The following is a 15,219-nucleotide window of genomic DNA, read 5'->3' as shown; positions in this document are numbered from 1 at the left end:
TGAAACAAACAAAAACCCCACACAAACAGATGTCCCATAATCTTCTTTACCATTTGCTTTACATGTATCACAAATAACATGCTTTGTGGTTTAAAAATAGAGCATAAATAAGGCCGTTAGTTTTCTCGTTTGAATTGTTTTACATTGTCATTTCGGGGCCTTTTATAGCTGACTATGCGGTATGGGCTTTGCTCATTGTAGAATCCGTACGGTGACCTATAGATGTTAATTTCTGTGTCATGTTGGTCTCTTGTTGACAGTTGTCTCATTGTCAATAACACCAGGTAAACGGGCAGAAAGTCACAGGACAAAAAGTCACAGGACATAAAGTCAAAAATTTGGTAGGACAAAAAGTCACAAATAATCTGTTGACAATTATTTGAATATATAAGAAAAAAATCTTGAAATATTTACTTTTTAATACATATATTCAAGTGAAGGAAATGTGTCATTATACTTGAAAAATGAAGATTTGTTTAATTTTAACCATGCAAAGGGTATATTTCTTGGCACCATGAAGCCATTTAAGTGCAAAGCCACGTTGTCATTTTGGTTTTTTTTAACAATTAATTGATCATCTTTGATTTTTTTTTTTGGATACATTTTGTTTACAATGTTGGTTTATATACAATAGTTAAAAAAAACACAAAAATATTCTTGTAGAAATAAGTGTTTTTTATTCAAAGAAAATATTCAGAAATTTTTTTGTCTGTGACGTTTTGTCCTGTGACTTTCTGTCCTACATTCTAACACCACATCTTCTTTTTTTACCTGAATATTCATTTGACGCTGGCTTTTAATAAACAGACAATACATGTAAAGCTATTGCCATAAAGGGAATAATGATATTATTAATTTTGAAGTCTTCAACTTTATCTCGAAACCCTGTGTTGGTTATATCTTTTAGATCATCCTCTGTGCTTAAAAGCAAAATTATTTCATCTGGCAAGGTCTATATTATTTTTTTATCAAACAAAGGATCATTAAATTATTCATAATCCCTGAAATCATATTAGGGAATTTGTAGAATAATTATTAAAAAGTTCAGTGATTATGTAAAATCACTGGTCATTTTCCGGGATTATATATAATTACTAATGGTTTTAGTGATTCTACATATTCCCTGAAAAAACAGGGATTCTACATAATCCCTGATTATACAAATTCACTGTAACATATATACTAGCAAGGAAGCAAATACACTGTTTTGTGTTATATATGTTAGTTTTTATTGAGTTTGAATAATTGACTTTGAACTTGATGTTTTTCCTTCAGATGACCCACAAGAGAAATTACCTAAAATGCTTGTGTGTATGTATAAGTCGCATGAGTTTTTTCTCCAAAATTGACGGTGTACAAAGAATGTGTTCGCTATATGAATCTGTAAGCTTTAAAATTGTTCGTCAGTCTATGTCGTGAAGTACAAATTGTATTATCAGACGTTTCTATGCGTCCCGTCGACTATTCTATTTACAATACACGAGCAGGTAAATCGTACCATAACTCCTTGGTGTATTTATTTTAGAAGAAGATTGTATAGTGAACACAACATATAACTTTAACCTCCCCAAACCTAAACGTACATGTATATGACTAAAATCTGAAATCTAATGTGATCTGTTGGCTACTATACATTCAAACCTTTTTTTTAAACTTGCATGATATAGTTTCCCTCATACCTTTCGATCACCATGGTTGTATGTAAATAACTTGTGCAATGGATCCCGTGTGATAATTGCTTCATTGCAATTAGAATTTCAAAAAACCCAATTCAAATCAAATTGGTGTCCTTACCAGTTACTGTAGCTCACACAAATATGTTATTTATATTAACTTATATATTGTCAATAACCAAAGTATATCATTTATAATCACTTTTAGATCGTGTCTTTTGGGATAGTAAGTTTTTGTTTTAAATAAAAGTGGGTAGGAAAGTTTCCAGTAATATTTGTTTGCATGCTATAATAGTTAACAGTGTGTTCCTGGTGCAATTAAATTTCATAATATCATGGCGTTTACACATGGTGGTTGCTGTTAGCTACACGGTGCCAATTCAGTACCAATCATTTGATAAGAACATATGAACTCTTAAAATTAAGACACCGTTTAGATTGGTAAAAAGAAATATTATGCACTGTATCAACATTGTGCGAGTTCATATGTTACTTGGAACATTTTAACATGATAAAATGCATACCAGTAATACACCTGACGGGTTGTTTTTATTTAATGAATAGTTTATGATGCATTAGAGTTCTGCGTACACATTTCATTTGATGTATTAAACCGAAATATATGCCTTTAATAGCGATCGCGATGTCTGATATGTTTTGATGTGTATTGACTTGTGTTCAATGAAACTAAAATTATACTCAAATCATTCTGCCATGATGCTCCATGTACATACATGCATTTAAATGGGTATAGTCCAGTGATAATTTATTTCATGCTTATACACCAATGCAGGTACATTAAAATTGGACAGCTGTATTTTTTTTTTCTACTTTAGCAGTAAATGCCACTTGGGGGTCAGAAAACTATTTACTTGCTGGGGTGCATACTAGGTTCACACAGTTTTTGTGTTTGGTATATGTTTGCTTCATTCTTGAGAATCTTATTTATTGAATATTTGGTGACTATTTGTTTGTTTTTTCGTCATTTGCTGTTTTGCAGTAGTGTCCAAAATACTTAACATATTTATTATTGTCGATCCCAAACTCCCTGAAAATATTTTTATATCGTCAAAATTTTGTATAAATTTTGTTTATATCTTTAATTATGTTGTATACTTACTTAACACTATTTCTAAATTAAATTATTTCCAATGCAGATAACATTGAAGTATTATATGACGAAATAAACGGATACCGTTTTATGTTCAAAGGTATACCAGTAACATCCTCAACCTCCTCCTTTTTCTCCTCGATACAATTGTTAGGCTAGCTATATATATATATATATATATTAAATATTAATATAATGCTCAAACTATAGAAACTTATTCTTAAACTGATTCAATTTCTGTCAGTGAATTGTTTGACTACAGTATAGGCAGTTGCATGCATGTTAGGTAGTCTCTTCTTCTAGAATTATCAGCATCCAATTTCACATATTATATTGTATTGTCTGGAACATACCGATTCTCACAATGACAGTTGTTTTGCTTCTTATTATTCTTAGATAAATCTTGTATCTATATATATATATATATTATATATAAAATGTCTAGATATTAGTCAAATATTAGATATTTAATAAATGTATTGAATGAGAAGTTGTAATAAAATGAATTCTAAAATGTTATTTTGAAAACTATTGCATCTTGTCCATGTTTAACTAATACCTTTTTATTTCTGAATTATTGCTTTGTTGTTTTGTAATGCATTAATGTTCAAACTGATTAATTCAATTAACCAGCCATTCTATGCATGTCTTTGTTGTTATGATTATTGTATTATGATTTTTCTGTTTCTGATTGTAGTTAAATCTTGGTAGATTTTAATAACTAACTTTTCCTACATGTTGAACTTTCTGAATTTCTAAAATATTCAATATTTTTATTTTACGATTTTGCTTGAAAGTTAAACTGTACTCTATATATATATATATATGCTTTATCGTTAATACTGCATATGTTTTTCAATTTTAAAAGGTGGTAGCAATTTCAATTGCTTGAACAATAAAACACTGTCTATATTGTATTCAATTTGTGTGTCTGTTCTACATTTATCGTATTTTTTTCTCACAACTTGCCACTTCTATTTCAGATACACTTCATGACAGCTCCCCGGGGCCCCTCAGAAGACTGTCTACGATGATCCATGCCTCATTCCGGGGGTCGCGTCATGGTTCCAGACGAAACTCAGACGAATCTATTCATTCGTTACGGTTAGGCAGAAATAGTGTAGCATCACCAACAACTCTTTCTTCTCATAAATTAATTCGTCAACTTACTTCAAAAACAGCAAAAGGTAGTTCTCTCATTAGGAGAGACGGTTCTATCATCATGATTAAAAATGGAAAAATTATATCAATGAGACGAGATCCCTCTTTTTCTAGAATGTCAGACGATGTATTTCTTCCTTCGCCTTCTGAAACGACTCTTCATTCAATGGAAATGTCTCATTCTAATCATTCTGCTCTGAACAAAGTTAAAGAGGAGAGCTTTGAAACTGAACCTCTATTAAACGACGATAAATCTAGTCAACAAATTACAACTGGAAATGGACATGTCAGTCTTATTGAAACATCACCTGACAAAAATCATAACTTGAAAAACAATTCGAGTATTCCTGAATCTAACAAAGCTAATTCTCCACGGAAGCGATTGACAAGAATGGCGCGAGTGACATCTAGTTCAGACGATAACATTGCTGTAAACACATCAGATTGTGGTATTCAAATTTCTATTTTTGATCATGATTCCAGTCCGGAAAATACAAATAGCTTCAAATTTCCTTCTAGTCATCAAGACTATATAAATAAAATCCATGACAGAATTTATACAAATAACATGAAAAGGGCAAGCAGTGAAACAAATATGAAACTACACAATGCAGCAGCGACATCAACTTTTAACACTACGTCTAAAAGCTCAAATATTATATATAATGTTCCATATTTAGAATCATCTCTTAGAAGCTCTAGTGACCTTAATGAACAATCAAGTTCTAGTGACCCAAATATGACAAAACAGGCGATACCCCAGTATCGCCATAGGTATACTGTAAGTAAAGAAAATATCAGATGTAGTCCAAAGAAATAATAACAGGATTTTATAGTATTATATGTGAATTTTTATAATTAAATGGCATAAAATGTATAAAAGGACATCTGTCTTAAGTTTCAGTTTAGAAATACAGGTTAAATAGTAAATGACATTTACACAAATTTCACGCATAAGGAAACCTGAGCCATTAAAGCACTTAGTGATTTTGTTTATAGAAGTAAATAATATTTAAGGATACAACGATACATAAGACAGTCATGACCACAGAGTCATTGCAATGACAGTCAGTTGATTCAATTCAATTAAAAAGTTATTGATACATTGAACATATACCAGTAAAAAAAATGCTGAAATAAAGACAATATAGAAAAAAACAATAGACGTGTTAAATATAACTAGATATTGTATAGCACATACCCTTCAACCAAGGAAACAATTGAGATGCTACGAAAGGTAAGCCGTTTCATCATTTTATCAATGCGTCACTCTAAAAAAAGTATCGAAGATAAAAAGTAACGTGTGTCTTTTAGGAAAATGGAAGGTTTTCGAAACAATATCTTTAGTTTTATTACTGGCAGTAAAATCAAGCAATGAATATGCAAGTCAGTTAAATTAGCAACACGGAAGACGATATTCATGTTTTTTTTCCATAAACAACAACCGTTTATAAAGACAACAACTAATTGTCCACTCTCTGAACTCTTGACATACTATTCAATGTAAAGAATGGAATAACAAAAGTAGAAATATCTTGTTTTAGAAAGGGACAAATTATTCTTAAAAAAAAACCATAATTTATCGCAAATGTTTATCGCAAAATTTGATCTAAGCGTCACTGATGAGTCTTGTGTAGACGAAACGCGCGTTTGGCGTATTAAATTATAATTATGGTACCTTTGATAACTATCTATACTAGTAGTAGTATCATTTTTTCTCCACCCGCAACGCAAATGCCAAACAGAATATAAAAACAAAATTTGCCAAAATTCAACTTTCATATAAGTTCATGAAAGAGAGGCGAAAAAAAATATCAAAGGAACAGAAAAACTTATCAGTAAAAAATAAACTAACTGCGACATGGTTACAACAGAAAAGACCAACAGACATATATCAATGCATAACACACAACATGGCAAACCAAAGACTCAGCAACACAATCCCCTCTAATACTTGGGGTGCCTGAAGGTTACGTAATCCTGTTCTGCATGTGGCACTCGCCGTGATGTGGGAAAGTAGAAGGGGATAGTAGTTACGACAATTGGAACATATCCGTTGTCATCGGTGAAACGGATTCCATAACAGTCAACAAACTTATGATGGAGTCCTAAAAATATAAGCAAGGGTAATTTCAAATTCGCCACCCGGAACTCTTGTGCGAAATTGTTATGTTATAAGAATGAGCTACAATGCTTTTGGTATTTCTCTATTTTTTTTAAATCGCTGTACACACGTCTAAGATCAATTTAAAGAATCAGAATATTGTCAGTACAACTACTAATGGGACATTAAGAACTCTTAGTCGAGAGAAAAAAACAACGCGATTACAAAACACGGAAGACGATGAAAGACACAGAAGTTCATTAAACACTAACTAGAAATGACTGAGCAGGACTTGCCCCATACAAAACTTAGGGTTATCTCATGTGATTCTTAAGGGTAAGCAGATCCTGCTCCCAAACTGGTATGGCATCTGTCATGTTGCATGGTAAGTTTATTTGGCAACTAGTCTCTTTCGGTGAAATCAACATTGAGGGTAAAAAGGACTACCTTGAGGTTACAAATTAAACACAGTATCCTTAAACGGTCAACCAAATCGTGATTGCGTCAATCAGAATTTCGAAGGGTTGACTACTTCTACACACGGAACCGTTGGTTCCAAAGCTTTCTTATTAACATTAACCTTCTATCAAGTAAGTAATGATAGAAGGTCTAAAATATCGTTTAACTGAAAGATAAATATCCATATACAGACGCTGATGCAATGTTGCAATATAGAAATAAATGGGGAATTCACTATATGAAAGCTGAAACCCATTTTTTGTGGTAATTAAAAGATAGCATTCTTGTGAAAATATAAAATGTCGTATTATCTCTTAAACTGGTGTAATAAAAGTTCAACATTTTTCATGCTCCATTTTGACTTTATAGGAAACTAATACAGGCCATTTTTGATATTTGATTGTATGATTTACGCCTAAATATACTTTTTTATTGACATTAATGTGTCGTTAGATACCAGTGTTATTTATCCTCTGTTAAATGTATAACTACAAGACTATGATAAAGCACATCTTTATTGAATGTCAAACTCATAATCAATGAATAAAGTCCGAAATGTTTCAGGAAAACTATTGGATGCCAATAAAAAGTAAAATCACAAAAAAACTGAACTCAGAGGAAAATCCAATCGGAAAGTCCATAATCACATGGCAAAATCAAATGACAAAACACATAAAAAAACGAATGGACAATAACAGGATGGATATAGTCAAGGTTGCAAAGATTTACTCTACTATAAATATTGTTACAGACATCACTGTTTTATATCATAAACATGACTAATGGTTCTATCTATCATTTTTTTTAGATACAATATCTTTGACATTTCCCCATTTTTCATATTTTTTGCATTTAAGCATTACACGTGTAGTTTATCAATACAAATAGATTATACGTTACATTTTTGTATACAATTTCTGAAAACATCCACGTTGAAGTTTAATTGAAAATAATATACATACTAGAACACACCCGCGAAATCGCAGGCAAAAACAGCTTGTAAACTGTTGTAGGATGAGTTTTTGTAAAAGACTGGAGAATTTCATATAAGGTATCAAAAGCCCTCTCCCTTGTTTCCAAAGTCCGTTATGTGTTTCCTTTCTGTTAAATTCAATTATTTTTCGTGTTTCTGGTTTTTATACCACAATTATTCTTCCCCTTGCTACAATGCATTTTTTGGTAAAAGTCAAATTAAATTAAAAATGTACACCGCTTTAAACATGAAATAAATGAAACTGCTTATAGACCATTAATATTCTAATAAAATGTGCTTCTAAGACAATCCATCAATTCTTTTCCTTTAGAGAGCCCTATTAACATGCCGATGGTAGGATTTGAATCTCGTATAAATGACTAAGGCTCATTTGAGGGGTGGTCTGAGGGGCCCTGATCCCGAAATCCCGGGCTTAAAAACATGAAATCCCGAGGTGCGTATTTTAACGAGATTCATATCCCGACATCCCGAAATTAAAAAAAAAATATTCCCGCATCCCGTAAAGATCAATCCCGTAATCCCGAGCTTAAAAACACCCGATCCCGACGTCCCGAATAAGTCCTGCCTCCCTCTAATCTCTACCCTACTTCATTGGTCTTCATTTTGGCCAAATCACTACTTTCACTTTCAACAATAAATTTTTATGCCCCATTTATGGGAATTATGTTTTCTAGTCTGTTCGTCCGTCCTTCTCATTGTCCGGCTTCAAGTTAAAGATTTCACTTTCAACAATAAATTTTTATGCCCCATTTATGGGAACTATGTTTTCTAGTCTGTTCGTCCGTCCTTCTCACGGTCCGGCTTCAGGTTAAAGATTTCACTTTCAACAATAAATTTGTATGCCCTATTTATGGGAATTATGTTTTCTAGTCTGTTTGTCCGTTCGTTCGTTCGTCCGTCCGTCTGTCCCGATTCAGGTTAAAGTTTTCGTCGAGGTAGTTGTTGATGAAGTTGAAGTCCAACCAACTCGAAACTTAGTAAATATGTTCCCTATGATATGATCTTTCTAATTTTAATGCCAAATTAGAGATTTTACCCCATTTCACGGTCCACTCAACATAGTAAATGAAAGTGCCGATATGGCACCCGTATACTATGGACACATTCTTTTTTACATATGTTTTACTTATTTCAATATATATGCAACTGGTATGACCCCTTAGATAGTAAATATTTCAGAAAAAAAAGTAGACAGAATACAGAGTCTCTGCATATTATAGTAGTATAATCGTAGTTTACAGGTGGATAAACGCGAAAACATAATTGTCTCTAAGGAGTTATAAAAGTTGTGGTTCTTGCGATCTAAAAACCATGATAGGCGAACGCTCTGATTGGCTTATTAATTTTTCATTTTTGTAATCTATCATCCGATTGGTTGTTCTTGTGCATGTTTAAAACCGGAAGTCTTATCTATGACTAAAAGTCAGTCTGATAACGGAAACAATATCCGGACACCTATTTTGTCGTTTTCTCCCAAAATAACTCAATCTGGATAATCATAAGAATGGATGACAAATGCGACTATACATGTTACCTAAAGAACAAAGAGGCATGATGATTAATTTATTGTGGAAGGAAGAGAAGCGACACACAAAATGAGGTCTACTCGTTTAATAGTATAGATTATTGTGGAAGGAAGAGAAGCGACACACAAAATGAGGTCTTCTCGTTTAATAGTATAGATATATATGTTTGTAAAATACACCCAACAGTGTAAGAATTATATTTTTATGCTGACAAATTTTTGTACGTCCCTCAGTGAGATTCCGCGAACTAACACCTTTGATACACTACATCACCAATCGCTTTGCCTCATGTCCAGCGCTCTAGACCACTTCACCACATCCGCTATATAATAATATAACTTCAATAGTCGTAGTGTTACCTTGTCACGGAAGGCGAGTCTAGAGATAAGACATAAGACCTGTGGTTTTGTTCAGCGTGCGAAGATGTTATTTTATTATTTTATACACAACGTGTTTTTATTTGTCAGCAATCTAACTCAACAATTTTATATACCGTATGGGATAATGACTCACTTCATTATACAGTCACTAGAAATATATCATTTTATTCTGGAATCATCTAAGTTGAAAAAAGGTATACGGAAAAATATTTTAATTTACATAACATTGCGTTGTACATTAGAAGACCCAAATGTCGGGAATACAATTTAAAACTTTTTTCTCTTATATAATCCATAAAATTTACGAAGGGATGATTTTAACTTAACCTCTTTGAACTTTTGGTTTAATAGCTTCCTTGTAAGGATCAATGCGCTATCAAGGAAATCATGATACTAGTACGAAAATCAAGCCTTGGAATTTCGTATCAACTTTGAGATATTTACTTCATATGCTGGCGTCAGTGGAATGTTGCTACATAGAAATGGAAAGTTTACACTAGGGAAGCTGTAATCATCTTTTTATCGTTGATTTTTTTTTAACCGACGCTCATCGCCAACGTCTTTTAAATATGTAAGGCCGATTTAACTGTATCCATTGTATCCTTTATCTCAAGTACGATGGTATAATTGCGTTCAACATATAGTCACCAAATTTTGAATCATCTAGTGAGAGACCATCATCTATATATCGGAAGCTAAGTTAAAGCATACTGCTTACTTCTTTTATTTCTTCCTTCATGTAAGAATTCAGCCTCATATGAACAAAAGAACAAGCCAGCAATAAGAGGGACACAGTTACCAAAAGAATGCCGATTGTTTGTCGAAAAACACGTCCTCCAAACGTAACAAAGATCTTGTCAATCAAGAAATCAATCATCTTGATATTGTCAGTTTCAGAGAACTTTTTGTTTGAAGCAGAGATTGGTTTACAAAGATGAAATATCCCTCCCCAGGACAAGTTGCTACGTTGGCCATTCGTCTTTTTTTATGAAACAAAGCTGAACCAACTTTTTCAATATGTCTTTAAGTTAAGGTCATCACTCAAGAAATTTTACGGTCGCCATCATGAGCTCATTTGCCATTATGACAAAAGTGTGTCAGAAATCATATCTGATATTCTTCCTCAGTCATAATAACCTTCCACCACTACTGAACTGTACAAAGAAATAACACGACGGGTGCCATATACGGTGCAGGAAATGCTTACCCTTCCGGAACACCTGATTTCACTCCCGGTTTTTAGTGGAGTTCGTGTTGTTTCTTATTTATTATTTATAACTGTTGATGTAAATGTCCTTTGGTTTTGGAATGTGGAATACTTGTGTAAAGTGACAAAGGTCAAATGTTTAATAATATAGCAAGACGAAAGAGTCTTAGGTTGTCTTTGGATTTTTTTGTATGTACACCTGATTCACGCCACCTCTAGACTAGGAAGTTTCACAATAACTTTGAAGCTCGGCTTTTATTGCTGATAACATTGATATTGATAACTTAGAAAGTGATTTTGTGGAGAACTTGGGAAACCCAGCAATATAACGTTCTCTGTAAGAACACTTATGTAGTTTAGGTATCCTATAAAGTGACGGAAGATCCAGTTTTTTTTGTTTTTTTTTTTTGTTTTTTTTATCTTTGATTGAAAATCCAAAGGAACATAGAACAGACTTAAGATTATTCATGATTTCCTCTTTGGTAAGTGTTTTGGAGTGTCCGAGTGAATTTTCAATATCTAGTTCATTTTTACAGCAGTTTATCTGCGGGGACAACAACATATGTGGCATGGTGGTAGGACAAGAGTTTTGCGACATTCAGTTCTAAGATTGATGCAGCATGGGTTTTGATAGACTCATTCAGTTTCTTAATTCTGATTGTTATCAACGACCTCACAACCTTATTCTGTTTTGAATTGTAATATTATCTACGTCGTCTTTCTGGCATATAACCAATTTCTTGGCATAATCCTTAACGGAATCCATCAGTATTTTGAACTTGTTTCCCATTGATGGATTAAGGATCATGACATTTAGGGCCTTAGATACCATATTTCGCAATCACGTGTTATTAAAAATGTTTAGGTCACCATGGCCAGTAAAAGCGTGAACAAACTGTATATGATTGGGAACTAGCACATGTACAATCAGCATCTTTGGACACGAAGTCGTCAATATTTAGATCCTGCAATTAAAAAAATTAGTTGAAATTGATTTTGTATAGATATGAAAAATGATAGGTACAGACTGATCTTTGAATAAATGGTACCTTTAAAATTGATATTATCGACATCGATAGCTTTGTTGGCAAAGGAAAGTTTAAGAAAGAATCTTTTCTCCTTTTCATCTCTTCCAATGTGAACTGGTTTGAAAGGTCGTTGACTTGCAATATCCGAAACGATAGCTATACATTTGTTTTGTTTTGAATGAGGGTTTGTATTATAATGGTTTCTAACCATAAGTTGTACAGAGCATGCAGTTTTGAAATGGTGAACAATTAAGCTTTGTGCGATTGTGATGAATACCTTACGGCTCTTGTATAAATGGCACCAGCTCATCAGCATGTACATCATGAGGAGTAGGTGATGTAAATGACGATGACCGCCTATGTCGAGGAGTAGAGTTGAAAATGTGAATTGCATTCACTAAAAGATAGCAGGTGATATAGACAATAACTGTTTAGTGTCTTTAAACATCAGCTGTATTTGTACGAGGCTAGAAAACAAGGTGTATGCGAGCTTTTAGCGAGCTATTACACCAGTTTCGAGCCTGCGACTTTTGTAGCAGAAATCTCGACATAGGGATAGTGATCCGGCGGTGGCGTTAGTTAACTTCTTCAAAGATTTATATTTTAGAAGGTTAAAGACCTGGATGCTTCATACTTTAATTGTATATAGATGTCTCGTATTACGAAGTTTCCGTCTGTCACATGTCCATTGTCCTTGACCTCATTTTCATGGTTCAGTGACTTCTTGAGAAAAAAAGTTATGAACTTTTGTAATGTTTATTTCTCTCTTATTTTCAGTCAGACAGTTTTCACTTGACTTTGACCTCATTTCATGGATCAGTGAACAAGGTTAAGTTTTGGTGTCGAGTCCATATCTCAGATACTATAAGTTATAGTTATAGGTCTAGTATATTCGGTGTATGGAAGGACTGTAAGGTGTACATGTCCAACTGGCAGGTGTCATCTGACCTTGACCTTATTTTCATGGTTCAGTGGTTATAGTTAATTTTTTGTTTTTCTTATACTGTATGCAATATGTCTTCTATATTTGTTGTATTGAAAAATTGTAAGCTGTATATGTCTGCCTGTCATGGTTTATCTAACCTTGACCTCATTGTAATGGTTCATTGGTCAATGTTTAATTTTCTTGGTTAAGTCTGTTTCTTAGAAACTATAAGCAATAGATCAACTATTTTTAGGGTATTGAATGATTGTAAGGTTTGGTTTATATGAACGTGACCTTATTTTCTTGGATCATGTTAATTTTATGTGTTATTTGTTGTAAAGCTTTATACTTACGACTTTCAGCATAATATCAATGATCAGATAAAAAGTAAAATCACAAATCTAAATTAATCGGAAAGTCCATAATCACATGACAAAATCAAATAATAGATAAGAAGGCGAGACATTTCAGCGTGCGCACTCTTGTCTTTTTAATTTACTGACAATTCACGAGGTCTGATCCTAATTTAACAATGTAATAATACCAAAAATATACTTCTTAAATGATCATTTGATGAAGATATGATTTTGGATTTGCGTGATGAATTTTTATTAGGGTGTTATGGTGATTATAAAATGATTCATTAATCGTGAGAAGGCACGATTGTTATGTTCTTCGTACATCTGATAACAATAGTTCACAATATAACCGGTAAAATGTGAAAACGGAAAGGTTAAAATGTTCATCAAGGAATATAATTATTACATGCTTTCTGTTTGTTTGAAATAATACCGACTATCCAGAAGATGATCTCTTAGTCTTTTCCACGTCGAAAAAATGGAAAAGCTTTATTTATAATGGAATTCTAGAATATTTTTCATCGAACTTGCTTTTACATATCGAACTGTTTGCAGAGGTTTAAGTGTTGGTTTAATGATGAAATGAAATGCTTAAGGTTTTCATTAAAAGGTAGAAAAAATTAACCAAAGTACAACAGAAAATTTTAAATGTTTAAAACCATTTTATTTCACACCATCCAATAGAACTGCAACTAAGCATTTTATAAATTTCAAAGGCATTTTCCCAAATTATTAAAGATTTTCGTAATTTGCAGTTTACTAAATTTGCCGAAATAAATATTTATACATGATCAACTAAATGATGAAGGCATTCGTCAATTCCAATTTTGAAATATTTCCTCTAGAATTTTCACCTAGTTGAATAGTACTGTACTTGACATAATTTCTGCTGATTCATAAAACAGCTGCATTTTACATACCTGCTAACATTGTTTTTTAAAGCGTCCTTTATACTCCTGTTTTTTTCTCTCAAGATATTTACAAATGTTAATTGTCTATATATCTGGTGGCCAATTATTAGCATTTTAAGCACTCCTGTTTAATAGTTTTCGTCACTCTTTTTTTCTTTTATCTAAGAAAACCTATTTTTTACTTCAGCTTTTCAATTAATTGGCAATACAGATTTTTCAGAAAGTTGCTTCTCAGTTTTAAGAGGTATAATATTTTAAAAAAAATATTCGTTGACTGTAAAAAGTTAACAATTAATGAGTGAAGAATTTTGTTTACTTTTTTTCTGGTTGACATAAATATTACTATGATTTGTTAAAAGGCACTAGCTACGAGATATAAAAACAGAAACAATGTGATTTTTGTTTGTTAACTTTCTTAATTTTCGGAACATGTTTTAGAAATTCAAAATTATGTGACGTCACTTTGGGCGATGCAATGGCTTTGGCTAACACGGCTGTGATTTTGTAATGTATTCGTTTTTATTCTATAGCTAGTCAAAACTTCAGTTTAATCATGTATATCTATTATATAGTCATTTTAAAAAAATTACTGTTTGCAAAACTATGTATTATTCTTGATAGTAATGATGTTTTTGTCCCAGGCGGATAACCCTGATCACAACTTTTTGGAATTTCGGTCCTCGGCGATTTTCAACTTAGTACTTGTTCCGGCTTTCAAACTTTTTTTTTATCTAAGCATAGTTTTGTGCGGACGTAACGCACGTCTGGCGTATAATTTTTTTAACCTGGTACCTTTTGATGGCTTTTATTCGTTTGTTTCTCTGTCCTATATTTTCTCCCATTTATTTATTTTAGCCCTGTCGTGTTATGTTGTAATTTTAATGTTAAAATTAACATTGCCATTAAAGCGGGAGGTTTGGTATGCCACAAATCCAGATTCAACCCACCATTTTCATAAAATGCCCTGTACCAAGTCAGGAAAATGACCATTGTTACATTACAGTTCGTTTCTGTGTGTGTTACCTTTCTGTTGTATCGTAGTTCTCTAATATTTGAAACGTTTCCTTCAGTTTTAGTTTTTAACCCTGATTTGTTTTTTTCTCTACCGATTTATGAATTTAATAATGAAATAATAATGCGCTTATAGAAGAAATTGTGTCAAATCAGCTAAGAAACATTTCTGATGAATTATTCACTTGCAATTCGACCTCATTGAATCCGTATTCATTAGAACTTCAGTTAAATTTTTTGCTAGGAATGGGTTACGGATGAATTAGGCATATTCAAGTTTAAATGAAAAAGATCGTCAACAATGGAAGTGAAACAAGGGTAAGCCATTTGATTGACTGATTCGATCCAAAAGCTACATTTTACACAGATA

At 32.6% G+C, this 15,219-nt stretch overlaps 1 protein-coding gene across 10 annotated transcripts in view; it reads left to right on the top strand.

Moving 5' to 3' along the window:
• LOC139513264 (melanopsin-B-like) overlaps positions 1 to 4,830 on the top strand; it is a 60,133-nt gene extending 55,303 nt beyond the window's left edge. For 4 of the 10 annotated variants that reach the window (XM_071301596.1, XM_071301598.1, XM_071301599.1 and 1 more), the window contains 2 exons: positions 2,831 to 2,884; positions 3,768 to 4,830. In XM_071301596.1, the coding sequence (XP_071157697.1) occupies positions 2,831 to 2,884; positions 3,768 to 4,765 (1,052 nt within the window). In that variant the 3' untranslated portion in view covers positions 4,766 to 4,830. Of the gene's footprint in view, positions 1 to 1,275; positions 1,312 to 1,881; positions 1,900 to 2,830; positions 2,885 to 3,767 lie in introns of all 10 variants that reach the window. The other 6 variants (XM_071301602.1, XM_071301604.1, XM_071301606.1 and 3 more) reach the window with 4 other exon arrangements.
• The last annotated feature ends 10,389 nt before the right edge of the window (positions 4,831 to 15,219 follow it).

Source organism: Mytilus edulis, chromosome 2, assembly GCF_963676685.1.
Source record: "Mytilus edulis chromosome 2, xbMytEdul2.2, whole genome shotgun sequence".
Taxonomy (NCBI): Eukaryota; Metazoa; Mollusca; class Bivalvia; order Mytilida; family Mytilidae; genus Mytilus; species Mytilus edulis.
The sequence above is the reverse complement of the archived record's forward strand: the minus strand, read 5'-3'. Positions and strand labels throughout refer to the sequence as shown.